Source organism: Aedes aegypti, chromosome 1 (genome assembly GCF_002204515.2).
Source record: "Aedes aegypti strain LVP_AGWG chromosome 1, AaegL5.0 Primary Assembly, whole genome shotgun sequence".
Classification (NCBI taxonomy): Eukaryota; Metazoa; Arthropoda; class Insecta; order Diptera; family Culicidae; genus Aedes; species Aedes aegypti.
In genome coordinates, this window is record NC_035107.1 from 97,840,476 (window position 1) to 97,859,778 (window position 19,303).

Genomic DNA, 19,303 nt, shown 5'->3' on the forward strand with positions numbered 1-19,303 from the left:
CCTGATACAAAATCCAGCAGAAAAATTACAAATAACCCTTGTAATATGCTTATTGAACACTTTGAAAGGATTTCGTAAAATATTCTCTGGAAGATTTTTTGAAGGAATTTCTAGAGAAATCTCTGGAGAAATCCCGCGAGAATTTGTTTTAGGCAATGATTGAATGAACTGGAGGAATACTTGGAGGAAATCCTTGGTGGAAACCCTTTAGAGAATCTACAGAGGAATCCTTGTGGGAATTCTTGGAGGAGTCTTTGGAGGAATCCCTGGAAGAATCCTTGTAGGAATGCTTGGAGGAATTCCTGGAGAAATTCTAGAAGGAATCCCTGGAGAAATCCCTGGAGGAATTTCTGGAAGAATCCTTAGAGGAATGCTTGGCGAAATCCCTGGAGGCATCTTGGAGAAATCCTTGGAGGAATTCCTGGACGAATTTCTGAAGGAACCCCTGAAAGAATCCCTGGAGGAATCCCAGGAGAAATCCTGGAGGAATCTCTGCAGCTATCTCTGGAGGAATCCCTGGGTTAATACCTTGAGAAATCTCTGGAGGAACCCTGGAGAAATCCCGAAAGAAATCCCTGGGGAAACCCTGTAGAAATATCTGAAGCGATCTCTGAAGGAACCCCTGAGGGAAACCCTGGGGGAACCCTTGGAGGAATCCCTGGGGGAATTCCTTGAGGAATCCTTGGCTGAATCCCTGGGCTAACTCTGAGGAAATCCCTGAAGGAATCCCTGTAGGAATCTGCGGAGGAATCCCTGGAGGAACATATGGAGGAAACTCTGGAGGAATCCCTGAAGAAATCCCTGGGGGAATCTCTGGAGAAGTCCGTGGGGGAATCTCTGGAGGAATCTCATGGAGAAACCCTGGAAAAATCTCTGTGGGAATCCCTGGAAAAATCGATGGGGGAATTTTTGGAAGACTCCGTGGGGGTAACGGTGGATGAATCCCTAGGGGAATCTCTAGAGAAATCTATGGGAGAATCACTGGAGGAACCCTAGAAAGAATCCCTGAAGGAATTTCTGGAGGAATTTCTGGAGGAATTCCTAGAGGAATTTCTGGAGGATTTCTGGAGGAATCCCTGAAAGAATCTCTGGAGGAATCCCTGGAGGATTCCTTGGGTAAAACTTAAAGAAATCCATGAAGAAATGCTGGGGGAATCACTGAGGGAATCCTTGCAGAGATCCCTGGTGTATTTTATGGGGGAATCTCTGGTGGGATCCCAGAAGGAATCTTTGGAGGAATCCCTGAAGGAATTTCTGGAGGAATCCCAGGAAGAATCCTTGGAGGAATGCTTGGAGAAATCCCTGGAAACATCCTTGGAGGAATTCCTGGACGAATTTCTGAAGGAATCTCTAGAAGAATCCCTAGAGGAATCTCTGGAGATATCTCTGGAGGAATCCCTGGGCTAATCCCTTGAGGAATCTCTGGAGGAATCGCTGAAGAAATCCCTTCTAGAATCGCTGCAGAAATCCCTGGAGGATTCCCTGAAGCAATCTCTGGTGGAATCTTTGGTGGAATCCCTGTGGGAAGAATCCAAGGGGGTATCTGTGGATGAATTCCTGGAGGAATCTTTGGAAGAATCCCTGGAGGAATCCTAGGAGGAATCCCTGGGGGAATTTCTGAAGGAATCCCTGGAGGATTCTCTGGAAGAATCTCTGGAGGAATCCTTGGAGGAATTCCTGGGTAAAACTTGAAGAAATCTCTTGAGAAATCCCGAGGGAATCCTTTCAGAAATCACTGAGGGAATCCTTTCAGAAATCGCTGAGGAAATCCCTGGAGTAATTTCTGGGGGAAACTCTGGTGGAATCCCTGAACGAATCTTTGGAGAAATCTCTGGGGAATCCCTGGAGAAATCCCTGGAGGAATCTTTGGAGGAATGCTTGGAGAAATCTCTGGAAGCATCCTTGGAGGAATTCCTGGACGAATTTCTGGAGAAACCCTGGAGGAATTCCTGGAGGAATCTCTAGAGATATCTCTGGAGGAATCCCTGGAGAAATCCCGGAGGGTGGAATTCCTGAGGGAATCCCTGGCGGAATCCCTGAAGGAATCCCTGAAGGAATCCCTGGCGGAATCCTTGGGAGAATCCCTGAAGAAATCCCTGGGGGAATCTCTGAAGAAGTCCGTGGGGAAATCTCTGGAGGAATCTCAGGGGGAAACCCTGGAGAAATCTGTGTGGGAATCTCTGTAAAAATCGATGGGGGAATCTTTGGAAGAATCCGTGGTGGTATCCGTGGATGAATCCCTGGAGCAACCGATGGCAAAATCCCTGGATGAATCCCTGGAGGAATCCTAGGAGGATTCCAAGGAGGAATCCCTGGAGGAGTTTCTGGAGGAAACCCCCCGAGTAGCACACATGTTATAATTGCCCAAGTAACACAACTTGTTTTATAAATGATCAAAATACTTGATTCATACAAATTGGTATGTTTTGTGGTGAATATGGATAACTTTATTTTTTACACTTATATCACCGAAACAGCGCAAAAATGGCGGCTTATAAAACATCTTTCATGCCATAGAAGATGTTTCCCAATACATTATTAGAACATACAATTATGTGTTAAAGATGTATTACATAGCATCACTAATACTTACTTGTTATATTGAAGCTAAGAAGATGTATTGTTTTACAAATTACCTCTATTTTTGTTTTGATAGCATCAGTTCAAAACAAAATCAAAATAATGAGAGCGATTTTTTTTCTCTTCACGGATTGCTAATGGTGATTATTAAATATTCTTCTGTTAATTCCCAATAGTGTACTCAAACTGTGTGCGGCTCCAGATTTATTGTGAAATGCACATTTTTATTAATTGTTAATTCATGCGCCTCAATGAAATGGAAAAACAAAACAAACTATCCTAAAAATATGTGTGCCATCATAGAATTTTGCAGCGGATCAATTCCCAATGTAAGAAACACAATATGGTGTCTTCCTCACGAAGCCTGCAGTGCCATCAAAAAATGTTCGGATGTTTATCGATTAAATATTCTAAACTATTCTATGAAAATCACGTTACTAAGTAGCATCCACATTAATATCAATCGAACTACCCTGAATAACACACTACCTGTGTATAATCACAATGTGTTTATTGCGCTAACTTCTCAAATTAACCTTCGGACAGCATAAATCAAACGACTTTATATACTGTGCCGTGGCATTTTTTTGGACCGTCAATGTTGCCCCCGGCAAATTTTTACTTTGCATTCGTACGTGCCACGTGGCAACTGCAGCGCTTGTATAGTTTGTTTGAACAACGTATTTAATACGTAAAAATAACATGCATAAATCTCAAACCATCAAGTTGGCTCAAACGGGTGTTAATAATGCGCTACTGACGTTTTACTTAGCATCATATTTTTAATAAAGGTAATGAAGTCATATACTAGTACAATCAACGTATTCAATACGCATCAGAAACATATGTTTTTTTGATTGAACGTTGTGAGGCAACTCGTAATCATCAAACCTTACAATGACTGTATTTCACCACAAGATGTTTTTCAATAGGATTATAATACTGTTGTAACACATATGTCAATCTCGTATAGCATCGAATGCAATTGCTGTAGCTCAGCTGTGATGACGTTGGACTTCAAAGAATGACAGAGCATGTGCTACTGTTTAGAATGCTTGCATTTATATTGGTGAACAATCTCGGCTCAACTATGCATTACTTGGTGGTGTAGTGATAAGGTGTTGACTTCTGAATCCAAAGGTCACGTGTTCGAGACCCAAAGGTCACGTGTTCGAGACCGGCTGAAAACTTTTTTTTTTTTTAATCATCAAATTTTTGTGGCATTGTATGTGTGATTGTAAAAGTGATAAGATAACCTCCACTTTGATAGGTGTAAAATGGTTTGTAAAGTTTATACTAGCTGAAAATTGTCTTATTGTCTCATTAAAAATTAAGGTTCAAAACTTTGATCGTCATACGGGAGTGGGTTAGAAAGGTCCGGGTCAATATGAACAACTTGCCTGATGTTAATGCATCTTCATGGTGTTTGAATGTTATTGAAACCAAGTTCAAAAATTTCTTTAGCGCATACGTTTTGATAACGAAAACATGTGCGGTTGAAATCTTAAAAAAGTTATATTAACGCTCATGAAGCTATAATAATACCTAGACCGTTTGTTTTATTTCCAATTCATGATCTTGCATGAACTGTTTTTCGAATACTGTACTATAGCTCATATGTAACACTAGATGTTATATAATACTCAAATAGAGCTTCAATATAACAATATATCGTTAATGCTGCACAAAAAGATGTATTTGGTGTTACTTGGGTGAGGCAGAATAACTTTTATATGAGTTGAAGAGTTATTCTGCTTCAATTTTAACATGTGTGCTACTTGGGCCTGGAGGATTCCCTTGGTAATCCTAGAAGAAATCCCTGGATGAATCCCTAAGGGAATCTCAGGAGGAATCCCTGGAGAAATCCCGGGGGAATCACTGAAGGAATCCTTGCAGAAATCCCTGGGGAAATCCCTGCAGTAATTTCTGGGGGAATCTCTGGTGGAATCCATGAAGGAATCCCTGAAGGAGTCCCTGCAAGAATCCTGGGAGGAATGCTTGGAGAAATCCCTTGAGGAATCCCTGTAGCAATCGTTGGGGGAACCTCTGGTGGAATCCCTTAGGGTATCCCTTAAGAAATTCCTGAAGCAATCCCTGTAGGGACAATCCCTGGCAAAATCTTTGGAGGAATCTCTGAAGGAGTTCGTGGGGGAATCCCTAGAGGAATCTAAGGGGAAATCCCTGGATTAATCTCTGTGGGAATCCCTGGAGAAATCCTCGGAAAAATCCCTGGAGGAATCTTTGGAATTCATGTAGGAATCCCTGGGGAAATCTCTGGATTAATCCCTGGGGGACTACCTGGAGTAATTTCTGATGGAATCCTAGGGGGAGTCTCTGGAGGAATCCCTGATAATTAATCTCTGGAGGAATCTCTAGGCGAATCTTTGGAAGAATCTCTGAGGGAATCCGTGGGAAACCCCTGAGCCTCGGAAGAATTGATTGAAGATCCCTGAGGGAATCCTTAGAAAATCTTTTGAAGGGGTGCCTGAAATAATTCCGGATGGTATTCCAAGATAAATCTCTAGGGGAAGAATTCCTGCAGAAATCCATGAGAAGGAATTCCCAGAGAAACCACTGGAGGAATCCGTGATGCAATTTCTAGAGTAATTCTTGGAGAAATCAATGAAGCAGTTTCTTGTTCTTTTTTTATCTCCAACAAACCCAGCTATTGGTTATGATCTTCAGTATTTCACTTGTTTAGCTAGTCGAGTCTGTTTGAGATGAACATGTTCATAACTCGTGATTTAACTGAATCAAATGATGCTCAGGTCGCTAGCATTCACATTAGAATCGATTTACAGCGTAAGATGAACTATGGAGAAGTAATCCTAATTCATTTTACTCAGATCTAATTTTAACCTTTAAACAATCATGAGTCGCACAACAAACTTTTGCATAATCGACACTAATTATTACCCCAAACCTTCTTCCCTGAACATCGACTAAAGCTTCAAAAGCGCGTGCTATACGGTTCGCCTCGTTCCGATCTTGTAGGAATCGTTCGTCGTCATCGTGGTCATCGCAAGCGGCAAAGTCGGTTTGATTTATTCGCGTATCGAATTCAAACATTAAAAGGCGCGCAAAAACAAAACACGGCCCCAATCCACCCAAATGACTATAATTAGTCGGGGCTACGGGTTGCACTGGCTGGGCTACCGAGAATATCCTCTGCCCATAAAAGCATAACCGTCCCACATCGAAATAGTAGGCTTCTCATACAAATGTTCACAATTTTCAAATGAATTCATATTTATGTATACCAAATTCGTTTAGAACCTGTGCGATTTTGCATCTAATGGTCAATAAAAAATGTTAACTAGAACATAATTTACGCTTTGCCGTTGCTATTTGGATTGAAAGTTCATATAGAGACTGTTGTGCTTCAATTTTTCAATAAGGACTGCCCATTTTCAAACAAAATTTGTTAGTTTTTTCATATGCATATTAAGTCACATATTAAAACCTGAATGTTGCGATGATGAAACGTTAAGGCTTCAAAAATCTACATGGGACAGTAATGCGTTTATGAGCAGTGTTATACCTCCACAACATAAATCGAACTCGACGCCCCATAGTAGCTTGAAATGGGGGGCTGTCAGAGTGGAACAACTTTAATTATTATTGTTATTGTTTATAGGAAGCGCGCATACGGGGGGTTTTAACACCCAATCGATGTTGGTCCCAGCAACTCCGGCGAAGCTCCGAGGTTAGTAATTATACGATAACTCAAGCAAAGTTGAGCTGTTTTTCGTGGAGGTTCAACAACTAAGTACACTATTAAAACATCATTTTCCGCTGATTGCTGTGCTTTCGAATGTTGTTGTTTTGTTTAACTCAGTCAGTGAGTAACCAAAGGGTGATATAAGTAGTAGTTTAATGTTGTTATGTAAAGAACTTAGTATGGAATGTATTATCTAGAAAAAAGGGACAAGAAGGCAGTGTAGCAATGGGATGGTACACAAATTATGTCACGCTAAATTTCAACTTTTTTGACCCCTCCCCCCCTTTTGTCACGTTTTTTTGTATGAGTCTTTCAAATTTTTTGTAAGGCTTGTCACGCTTGGCTTGACCCCCCCCCCTTGGAGCGTGACGTAATTTTTGCATGACCCCAATGATGATCCAAAATTTTTTCTCTACATTCGATTAGCTTAGTTTGGAGCCTATTGATTCAGTTTGGAGCCTATTGATAGTTGATAACACATAATCAGTAGCAAATTGGACAGCAAGAAGATATAATTTTAAGGTAATTGTGCACCATATAGAAGAAGGCTTTGTTATCGACATTGTTGACGAAGTTTTCTTCAGTAGCTGCTATGAACCTCCGCGATGGACACTCAATTATTTCAACAAAATGCTTGATTATCTGGGTTGGACTGCAAACCGAATTTAGTACTATATCTTTTATTTTTACTAGAGTTTGAATGCTTTGACAGACTAGAAGTCGAGTCTAGTACACGACACTGAGGATGGCCTTACAGTTGAGGCCGAAATACGAGTATCTGTCAAAGGATAGAAACTCTAATGGTATTGAATGGTATAGTACTGAATTCGATTATTTTATTTACCTAAATAAACCAAGTTGGATCAGCAGAAAACCTTTTCTAAAAGATTGCATTTTGAAAACTACTTATAATAGAAATCTATCAACATTTCTTTCAATGTTACTACCAGCGGTGCCAAAATTAAACCAAATAGTTTCACTAGGTCATGGTTCAAGCTACCGCCACTTCATTCCATTCACTCTCACCTTCGGGCTCGAAACCATTGCGTACCTCAAAAAATTCCAATCAACCCCCTCTGGCCGAATAACCCTTCAAGCCTGCACAATCACGACGCCATATCAAGCAGCCAACCCAATCGATGCGATGCTCTAAGCCAGCCATTCATTGAAGAGAAATTTTCCGTTTACATCATTATACTGACAGCTGGTACACAGTACGAAATCCACCATTCTGTGACGGAGTAAAATCGAAAATCGATTAATTACGATCCCTCCGCACCACGTTCCACATTCAGTGCATATATACATCCCTCGTGGACAAGCAAAGCACGTGGAATGCTGAATGAAACACCGTTCAGTGAGTGATCAACCACCAATTTTGCATGGAGTGTGCTGTTCAGTATCGATAGCCGCTGGTTCACGTCGCCACTACCGTACACCGATTGACTTCACGCGTCCATGGGTCCCCCTATTAATCCCCGGTTTGGTTTGCTGGTAACAGTTCTTTCCTGGTGTAAAGTTCCGCAGTCGGCTGGGAATGTTTTCGGGGTTATCTGTAAATTTTGGTGAACCAGTACTTTGACAAATACCAAACCTTGCCTACATTCTACAGCCAAATCAAGCTGGATGTATCTACCAGCTATGCTTGGATTTTAAAAGTATAGATTCCGTAGAATCAACTAACGTGATTTAACAATACTGAGCTTGAGCTTGATTGGTCACCCGTGGTTGCTAAACCAGTATTGCCAGATCAGCTGCTGCACTTACACAAGGAACAAACCGGATGAATGTTTGGGACTGACATTGTATAAGTGCTGGTTTTCTATTTTTAGACAACAATGTCGCCTGCCACGTTAGAATGCAGACCAATGAGAAGAAGGGGGAGGAATTGATGATGCAAGAAACTGGCTCCCACAGAAGACCGTATATACCACTGCGTCTACGCCAGTTCATGCGGGAAGGTGTAGGGGTGGTAAATTTATGGCAGAGAGGCTAACTGTTTGGTTAACAGACTGCCTATGTATAAGGCGTAAGGAAAGCGGTTCTATAATGATGGAAGAATTGAGGCGTAGAGAAACGGTTTTTGTCCGTCTCTGGTTCTAGCAAATGCTATGAAATGTGTTAGAGAAACTGTGAGAGATTATGGGTGAAAGACAGAAGCAAGTGAAAGATACAATTCCAAAGTACGAGGAAAGGAACTGGCCTGGGATTGAACCCATAACCTTCTGCTGATGAAGCTGAAGCGATAGCCATTAAACCACCAACCCTGTCTATAGTTAAACAATTATTATACTGCCCATAAAACGAAGATTCGCCCATAACGAAGGTAGCTTATCTATTCGTCATGACGCCGAGCCTATCACTGCGGCAAATAGTAATCCAACGCTGGTTGTGTGACGATGACGATTCTTCTTTTAGTTTCGTCAGACGACGGCCTCTCTCTGGTTCTCTGCTAAATATTAGTTAAGCTTCCGTTCTTCCGAGATGTGAGCAGTGAGCTATATACTCAGCCCACTGCAGCCTGTCGTGTTTATAAGCCTGAAAATAATTATTTCTCTATATAATTGATATAACTTGTGATTCATGCGACGCCACCAGATGTTATTGTCCAATTTACCAACGAGTACTGTTTCTCAGTACTTTATGTTCAAAGACCCCAAAAGCTTTCTGGGCGACCTCTTTCAACGTCGAAGATTTGTAGCCGTACAGAGCAACCGGAAGAATTAGAGTCTTGTACAACGTGAATTTGGTGTTCATCTGTAAGCTGCAGCTGTAGCTGATTACGAAGTCCTTAAAAAGCCCAGCTTGCAGCTGTAATACGCCATTTTACCTCGCGGGCAGTGTTGTGAAAAACTCAATTTCTCACAACTCACGCTTGAGATTTTTCATGCGTGAGTTGTCAATCATGCAACTCAGCAGTCAAAAAATCATGGATGAGTTGGCTCACCTTTTTAACTCATTGTCTCGTATTTCCACAGTTTACTCACACACGGCAATAATTTCTTGTTAGCCTGTTAAATTTATGTTAATCCTTCCTAACGTAAACAACAACATTCGGGTTTCACGAGTTTTTGCCGAGTTTTGCGACTGAATCATTTTTTACGGTTTGAGTTGATTGAGTTGATTTTGCATCAAAATCTCAAGCATGAGATTTGCGAAGCAGATCTCTAATGAGTTTGCTCTCACGGGAGAGCGTATTGATTGAGATTTTGAGTGTGAGTCTATCAACAGAACGGCGCTTTAACCGCTTCTGCAGAACAGAAAGCCAAACTGAATCCAAGTACTAACTACTAACACACCTTTTTTCGCAATTCCATGTCCCTTTCGGCTTAAATGCCAAACCCCCAACACGCTCGCGTTTGTATCTCCCGATTACAAGTGAAAGTACGCTCCGTTCTATAGATACTGAGTTCTTACCAGGGCCGTACATTTTCATTTCATTGAAAGCATTTTCAGTCCCCAACTGACTGACTCAAACGTGCCTTTCAATTGAAACTCTACTGTTTCGTGTCAATCCGTCAAACCTTTCCTTTCATGGCAGCAAGCGTAGTCTCTTATTTCTTTCGTGCTGCTTGTGCATCGCGCGTCATAAATTAGAACCTCATCGCAGCAAGCTGGTCTTTCAATCGGTAGTCTCTAACTTTAGGAGCTGATTAATTCAAATGAACGACGTGGTGGCCCGCATAGTTTCTCTATCTTAATTTATTACCTAACAAGTTACATACATGACTATTGCAAAAATGGGTAAAATTCAATTTCAATCTTTTGATAGATTTCAATGAAATCAAATGAAACGAAATTCTTACTCTTTCATTTCACCTTTCTTGTTCGTTGCTTTCAATCGGGTAACGAAACGAATGAGTGTGGAACGAAGAACGAAGCGAGTAGTAGTTCGTCACCATCGAGACGACACAAGCAAGCCTTCGTGTTTCACAAAATGCTTTCGAAAATGCAAAGCCCTGGTTCTTACGCTCTACAGCCGCATACCTATTAGCCGGATACTTGCCGGCACGAACATCAGTATGCGTTGAGCTCTCAGTGTGGTCGCACGCCCGACGACCAACTGCGCTAAGAGAACGCAAATTGAGATACAGTGCATTCACACATAGTAACGATTCTCTCATGGAGTTCTCTCATCAATTTTTTTACGAATTCCCCTGAAAATTCATACAGAGCGGCTTGCAATTTGTTCCAAATACATCTCTCGGATTCGTTTAGGAATGCTTTGGAGGATTTCTCAAAGAATCTTTGTGGAGATACCCCTTATAGAATAGCATAGCATAGACTAACTGTACATGTCAATGGTTGCTGCTCCGTGATTGATCGGAACTGGTAAGAATTGCACTTAGATTTAAACGACTAAGGGATGGGATTTTCCGCTTACTCTCGAAGTGCACATTTCAGCAGTTCTCATATTATTGATCAATAACAGTGCCAGCCAATTGGCTTAAGTCTTCATAGTCAGTTGGAATGGGCAAGGAATGTTAGTGTGTGATTCTGGCTGACCGAGAATATCTCTGCATCTACACAATCACAACAGGAAGGGTGTTTGTTAGTGAGATAAGAAAAACAGATCTGGGAGTCAACTATGGTCGGTAATGCGATCCATAGATAAGGAAGAAATATATTACTCTTACTTAAAACTAGTTGTAAATGGTAGAAGATTCAATGAAAAAAGTACGTCGGCATTCATAATGTTCAACTATTTAAAGGTTGTTTTGGTACTGATAAAACAAGCATGTGTATATTTAAATTATATGAAACAGGAATAAGGCTCCAAGCCGACACATGTAATAACGAACCATCCATAGTTTGTAAGAAAATTACATAAACGAAATGTTGCCTGTGTTATCATAAACATGAAACGAGCTCACCAGTTTGTAAACCATTCTCGACTAAACACGAACAGCTTTTCGCACTCGCATTACGCAAACTGGACACGATTGATCTCGATTTTGTCGCTCGCCTGAAAAGAGCATGTAACAGAATCAAAAGACCACACACTTCTGACTAGCTCCGTATTTGTTGGCACACGTAAAATGCGAACCGATTCCGTCACCCGCTCGAAAAGAGCATGCAACAAAATCGGAAGACCTCATACTTATCTCTGTGGAAATACCACTAATAATTTATAAACATATATTTTCAATCATTTCTTCAACACTTTCGACAGCTTTTTTAAGAATTCCTTCAGAGATTAAGGCAATTTCTAGTTTAATTCCGGTATGAACGTTGAATTCTGAGCGAATGAGATAGGGAGAGATCGAGACAAAGAACATTAATTTAGTGAACACTAGATTGAAAATCACTCCGTTACTAGGAAAATGATAAACAAACAAACTTCATTTTGGGTTTCCAAATTGTTCTGAATCACTTAAATATGGTCTAGTAACCTTTCATAATGTTCATATCGACATATGGAGAGAAAATTGGGGACAAAAAATCAACAGAAACACATCGAGATATGGAAATATCGAGATAAGGAGGATATCGAGATATGGAGTGTGAAATCGTATGCAGAACGAAGCAATTATCGACATAGGGAGAGATATCGAGATATAGAACATCGAGAAGTTGACTGTATTTCCGATTAAGTTTCATATTTTCCGAAAAACTTTTTTTTCTAAAAGTTCCCATCTGGCGATGTACGGAAAGTTAGTAGAAAACATGATTACCTATCTTGAGACATAATTTTATCTAAATAAAGAATCGGAAATTTTTAAATCAACTTTCATTTTAGAAAATCAATTTGTTGCAGGCCTACAGTGCGCATAACTGCATATTTGTAACATTCGACAAAAGTAGGCATTGAATAAATGGAGTACCAAGTGTGCAGGGGGGAGGAAACTAAAATTTCTAAAAATTACCAGGAACTCAAAAGTGCTTATTTGAGGCTGATATTTTGTACAACTCATATCGCATACTATTCACCTAGTAATAGTCAGAAAATAATTCGGATAGAAATTTCATTGCAATTACATTACGAGGCTCATTTATAATCTCAATGTGACTGTTATGTGGTTATAATTACCATTGGGACAAAACAACTTGTTATTTTTGCGAATTTTCATGAACAATCTCACAGATTTCAGTAAGTTGATCGAAAGTATTTATCATTTGATGACTCTCCATGGTATTGTCTCCAATTTGTCATGTTGTATAAGCTGTCAGAGGGTGCTTCCTAGAGGCCTTCCTTAGTCGAGTGGTTAGAGTCCGCGGCTACACAGCAAAGCCATGCTGAAGGTGTCTGCGTTCGATTCCTGGTCGGTCCAGGATCTTTTCGTTATGGAAATTTCCTTGACTTCCCGGGTCATACAGTTTCATCGTACCTGTCATATGATATACGAATGCAAAAATGGCAACTTTGGCAGTTTATAACTGCGGAAGTGCTCACAAGAACAATAAGCTGAGAAGCAGGATTTGCCCAGTGAGGACGTAATGCCAAAAAGAAAAAAAAAGAAGAAGGATGTAGCACCCTTCACAACATCTGTTCGAGTTGTCGCGAAGTGCGTCATTCATCACATTTATACCCAAGCCAGGAGCGTTACTTTTCAAAATGTGTTTGGAATGTGTTTAATTGACCCATATTCCCAACGAACAACAGTATCGATACATGATACATTTGAGGCAGCCCATCTGCCCTCTCCGTTGATTCCCATATCTGTATGACCTACAGCGAACCAAGACCTACCTTAAAATCCCAGTCTTTCTCCTTCTCCATCCGAGAGCTGTTGTTGTTGTTGTTGTTGTGATTGTAGCTGGCATTGATGTTGTTCGAACTGCCATTATTGTTGTTGTTGCTGCTGTTGCTATGCATATTGTTCACGCTTACATTGCTGATTCTCCTGCCAACAATATTGTTCTGACTATTGCTTCCACTTCGGTGATGGTGGTGGTGATGGTGACGCACATTATGTCCGCCGCCACCTCCTCCACCGATATCATTCGATGACGTCATTGCGACGTTCTGACGACTCTATCCTTTTGAGGAACCCAAGAAAATTCCACCGATCACCGAACACACAGTTAGAGTGCAGAATTTGACCCACTAACGCAGCTGCCACACGACGATGGTTCTAACGGAGCACATGGCTTTCCGGCGAATTGGCTCGCGCCAACCGACAAGGCCAAAATTACACGAGTCCACAATCAGCGGCGGTTCTGGAAAAGAAAGAAAGAGGAAAAAAAGTAAGAAGACGTTTTAGTCCAGCAGCATTGGGGAAATCGGGAAGAGTGCGGTAATCGACTGAAATTGCGATCAATTGTTGGTGCGGCAACTGGAAAATGAAATTGCTTCATTATCTTTGGGCGGTTACGTAATGATACCTGTAAAAATGGATGGTTTTACTACGATTAGTTGTTATCCGGGGAAGCTAATCATAAAAGAAGTAACACAAAAGCTATGTAATTTGATAAGATTGGTTTGATTGGGTAAAATTCGATTACAGTAATTTTAGGTTGATTGCTATCAAGCAACTTATACAGATAAGAGGAATGTTTTTAAGCCAAAACGTAGTTTTGGGATTTATGCGTCAGTTCATTCTTATGATGAGTTAGATTGGTTCTCCGACATTACCCGGAAAACCAAAACACGGAATGCATTTTACCGGAAGACCATTAACCGGAAAACCATTTACCGGAATGAACCATTTACCGGAAAACCATTACCCGGAAGGACCATTCACCGGAAAATGATTTCTCTATTCTTCGCCTTTTTAATTAACGTTATTTTAACCATTTTACGGTCCTTCAGGTCAGTATTTTGACTTGAAATATTTAAAATGATCACCAACGATATTGGACAGGGGATGTTCTTCCTTCAAAATACTTAAGCATCGAGACTCCTCTAAGATATCTTCGTACTTGTGATCATGTCAATATGCACCAGCTTCATATATATGCATATCATAGATGATTCACCCTTCTTTTAAAAATAAGCTGTTCTTTCACCTTATCTTTGCAGTTTTTCTTGGTTGAACTGGCTAAATTTGGCTACAACTATGTAACTTTACTTTTGACATTCGACTGTCGGTTCTCTAAGTGCCCAAATGTTAATAAATAAGCAATTGTTAGAATTTTTAACACGATTCGTTATGCTACTTTTTGCCGAGTGTCAATACACAGAATGTCGTTTCTGTAAACGTCAACCAACCGAATGCAAATCCTCCGTGTTCCTTTTTCTAGAATGACTCATTTCGGGTTATCTGATGTTCACCCTTCTTTATTTGGTTGGCGGTTCTTTCGAGTTCCACCGATCTCGGCATTTTTGGCAAAATGTGTTTAGTCGAAAATGATCAAATATCTTCTTCTTATGATTGCCTACTATTCTTTCTAGTATATTATCCTGGATTCTGGGTACAGACATTCAGAGTTACGACAATCGTAGCTAAATAGCACAATCAAGGAAATTCAAAGTAGGTTCAATATTTCGGAATCCAGATACGAACGTCACAATGGCGTATTGTGTCCCTACACTCGATCACCAAGGCACTCTTAGTTTCGTCTTGATTTTTTAGATTTCCTCAAACCATAAAGGCTCCCCTAAATTAAGGCGACAGTGACATGCACATGCGCTGCATACACATCTTGATGAGCGTGTCGAACCCACACCGACGCAATTTCGCAGTGATTTTCGTCGTATCGGTCTACCTACATGGTCGAAACATAAGAGTGCTTGCAACGACTCAACAACGAAATCACGTCGATTTTTTGTCGAAGTCGCTTAAAAAATCGTATTGATTTGGGGGAGCCTTAAAGCTAAAATGAGAATTGCACTGGTGTATGTCACTTCCTTCGCAAGATTAATGTTTTATTTTTTATTTTATGATATAATATTTAAATTGGATTCTAAACTGTTTTAACTGAAGGGAATAAGAAAACCATCATAAATCCAAACATTTTCAAATGCTGGGATGTTCCATTAGCTCCAATGCACCCTACCTTAATTAATAGGCGATTTTTCCGATTTATATTGACCTCGTTAATATTTGACATCAAGTATATATAACAAAAATAATTCTTTTCATTATTTTTATCCTTGCCTGTAATGCTTAGTTGTATAGCCTAAATTTGAAGACATAGTTTTTCGATCTATAGGGAGCCGAAGCCTTCTTCTTCTTCTTCTTTGCATTACGTCCTCACTGGGACAGAGCCTGCTTCTCAGCAGTGTTCTAATGAGCACTTCCACAGTTATTAACTGAGAGCTTTCTTTGCCAAAGTTGCCATTTTCGCATTTGTGTGGCAGATACGATTATACTCTATGCCCAGGGAAGTCAAGGAAATTCCCTGGACCGACCGGGAATCGAACCCAGACACCTTCAGGATGGCTTTGCTTTGTAGCCGCGGACTCTAACCACTCGGCTGAGGAAGACCCCTAATAGGAGCTGGATCCTATTCTTGACACTTTTGATTCACTTCGGCTGTGGGGTTTCTCGATAGCTACTAAGTTCATATTTGGCCACAATGTGCGTCGTACTGTAGTGCCCCTTTTTGCAAAATTTCAGATAATTCGGCCGAGAAAAACCACCCATGCCAAAGTGAATCATGGAAGTGCCCATGTAGCTCTCAGCCCTATCAGGCGATTCATTTCTAATTTAATCGCAAGTAAATTACATTATCATAATATTTGCAATTAAATTTTGGTATCATAATATTCGTTGCGGCAAAGTGAACCTATCCAGAAAGATCAAGCTGAGGTTGGTAGAATTGAATTTCGCCGGTTCAAAATTATTTCTGGTTGGAAAATTTGACGACGTTTCAGAGCAAGAGTACTTAAACAAAAAAAAAATAGCATTCGGAGTGATGGGCTTCGGGGAAATGGCAATGGGGTAATGGGGTAGAATCGTTACTAGAATAGCTTTGTCGCCGGCAAGAAGAAAAACATATTTGGTCATTAGCTGTTTGAAAATAGTGTTTATGGAAACCGAGGGAGTTAAGAATGTCCATGGTTGTTGGCGTGACATACCTAATTTGTGCTGAGCATCAATGAAAGAGAATAAATATTGTATACAAATGTACTGAAAATGGGGGACGGACCTGGTGTAGTGGTTAGAACACACGCCTCTCACGCCGAAGACCTGGGATCGAATCCCATCCCCAAGATAGTCACTAAAAATTTTAGTGACGACTTCCTTCGGAAGGGAAGTAAAGCCGTTGGTCCCGAGATGAACTAGCCCAGGGCTAAAAATCTCGTTAATAAAGATAAAAAAAAATGTACTGAAAAAGGTCATCGAAAATGGAAGATTTGGCTTTCCGGGTAATGGTGTATTCTGGTAAATGGTACATTCCGGTAAATGGTTTTTCCGGGTAATGGTACATTCCGGTAAGTAGTATTCCGGTAAATTGCATTCCGGGTAATGGTATAGAATCGTTAGATTTATAAGTTGTCACAAACTAACAAAATATATTTTGAAGAAATCCCTCAAGTGTTGGTGATCTTTTCATATTTGTGCAATAACGGGTCCGCCTCGTTAGATTGCTGACCAATGAGGGGGAAGAAAAGTAATGTCTTTGCATACATCGCTCATTGTAGACCGTATATACCACTGCATCTACGCGAGTTTCCGATGTTCAAAGGTATCGGAAGTAAGGAGATTTATGGCAAAAGTTTCCTTTGATTAGCAGGTTGCCAATATATTAAACGTAAGGTGAAGATGAATCGAAGCCAAAGTTCAAATTTTCAAGAGCACGGAGATTCTATACCATTACCCGGAACACCATTACCCGGAATGCAATTTACCGGAATACCACTTACCGGAATGTACCATTACCCGGAAAAACCATTTACCGGAATATACCATTTACCGGAATGCACCATTACCCGGAAAGCCAAATCTTCCATTTTCGACGACCTTTTTAAGTACATTTACATACAATTTTTATTCTCTTTCGATGATGCTCAGCACAAATTATGTCACGCTAGCCATGGACATTCAACACTTTTTCAAAAGACATCTTCAAACAGCTATGGACCAAATATGTTTTTCTTCTTGCCGGCGTAACGAGTCAACTGGGACAAATCTATTCTAGTAGCATTTCTACAGTTAATAGCTGAGAGCCTATGTCAATCGACCACTTTTGCATTCGTACATAGTTTGACAAGTATGTAAGTACTCTAGCTCTGAAACGTCGTCAAATTTGCCAACTAAAAATCATTTTGAAACTATTCTCCATCCTCAGCTTGATCTTTCTGAATAGCTTCACTTTGTCGCAACGAATATTACGATACCAACATTTAATTGCACATGTCATTTATTTGAAATTTTATTAGAAAAGAATCGCCTGATAGGGTGCAGAGCTACTTGGGCACTTCAACAGGTTTTTCTCGGCCGAATTATCTGATATTTTGCAAAAAGAGGCACTACAGTACGACGCACATTGTGGCCAAATATGAATCGCTGCGAAATTACGTCGCTGTGGCTTAGACATGCTAATCAAACAGTGCATGCAGCGCATGTGCATGTCGTTGTCACCGTAAAAAATCGCCTTGATTTAGGGGAGCCTTTATGGTTTGAGGAAATCTATAAAATTTAAATGAAACTAAGTGTGCCTTGGTGATCAAGAGTAGAGACACTATCAGAGTTGCTTAATATCAATCATATCAGCTGATGGCTGATGGTCTAAAACTATCAATATCACTTGCGAGCTATCAATATCACTTTGATTTGACAACCAATAGCAGTGATGCGACTTCGCACTCTAGATCATAATCACTGCAGAATGAGTGATCACGTGGTATTTATCCATGCTATTAATGTTTTTCAGTGACCAACACATAGTTTCAATCTATCTGCAGCACTGCTAAAAATATCGTACTGATAAATTGCCATTTTATTTGCTTAACTTGAAGCTAAACTTAACCCATCAGTGATATCCGTAGTCTATCGCCATCAATGCACTGGTGATGGCGTAGACAGCATGATGTTGATATGATATAAATTGATCCGAATTGTATCGTAGTCGGCCTGTAGAAATCAGCATATTTTAAGCGTTGATAGTGACAGCGAGCAACTCTGGACACTATACGCCATTGTGACATCCATCTCTGGATTCCGAAATATTGAACCTCAATAGATCTACTTTTCCTTTGAATTTGCTTGATTGTGCAATTTTTCTACGAATGTCATAACTCTGAATGTCTGTACCCCGAATGCAATAATATACTGAAGGATATTATACTAGAAAGAACAGGAAGCAATCATAAGAAGAAGATGTTTGGTCATTTTCGACTAAACACATTTTGCCAAAAATACCGAGATCGGTGGAACTCGAAAGAACCGCCAACCAAATAAAGAAGGGTGAATATCAGATGACCCGAAATGAGTCATTCTAGAAAAAGGGATATACGGAGGATTTGCATTCGGTTGATTGACGTTTACAAAAACGGCATTCGGTGAATTGACACTCGGCGAAAAGTAGCACAACTAATCGTGTTAAAAATTCTAATCATTGCTTATTAATTAACATTTGAAAACTTGGAGAACCGACGGTCGAATGTCAAAACTTAAGTTACATAATTGTAATCAAATTTAGCCAGTTTAGCCAAGACAAGCTGCCAAGATAAGTTCAAAGAACAGCTTATTTTTAAAAGAAGGGTGAATCATCTATGAAATGCAAATATATGAAGATGGTGCATGTTGACATCATCAAGTATGAAGACTTCTCTTCGATGCTTATGTATTTTGAAGGAAGAACATCCCGTGTCCATTCTTGTTGGTGATCATTTTAAATATTTCAAGTCAAAATACTGACCTGAATGACCACATAACGGTTAATGAAAAAGGCGAGAAATAGAGAAATAATTTTCCGGTAAATGGTCCTTCCGGGTAATGGTTTTCCGGTAAATGGTTCATTCCGGTAAATGGTTTTCCGGTTAATGGTCTTCCGGTAAATTGCATTCCGGGTAATGGTTTTCCGGGTAATGTCGGAGAACCGAGCACGGATCTGGAAAACCAAACATCCGTTTGAGCTGAAAACCTAATCGATTGGTAACCACCAGATAGT

General features: G+C 40.2%; 1 protein-coding gene across 1 annotated transcript in view; it reads right to left on the reverse strand.

Moving 5' to 3' along the window:
• Nucleotides 1–19,303, reverse strand: part of LOC5572002 — a 294,570-nt gene that overhangs the window by 52,989 nt on the left and 222,278 nt on the right. The window contains exon 3 of the mRNA XM_021843284.1: nucleotides 12,993–13,462. Within this exon, the coding sequence (XP_021698976.1) occupies nucleotides 12,993–13,259 (267 nt within the window). The 5' untranslated portion in view covers nucleotides 13,260–13,462. The remainder of the gene's footprint in view (nucleotides 1–12,992; nucleotides 13,463–19,303) is intronic.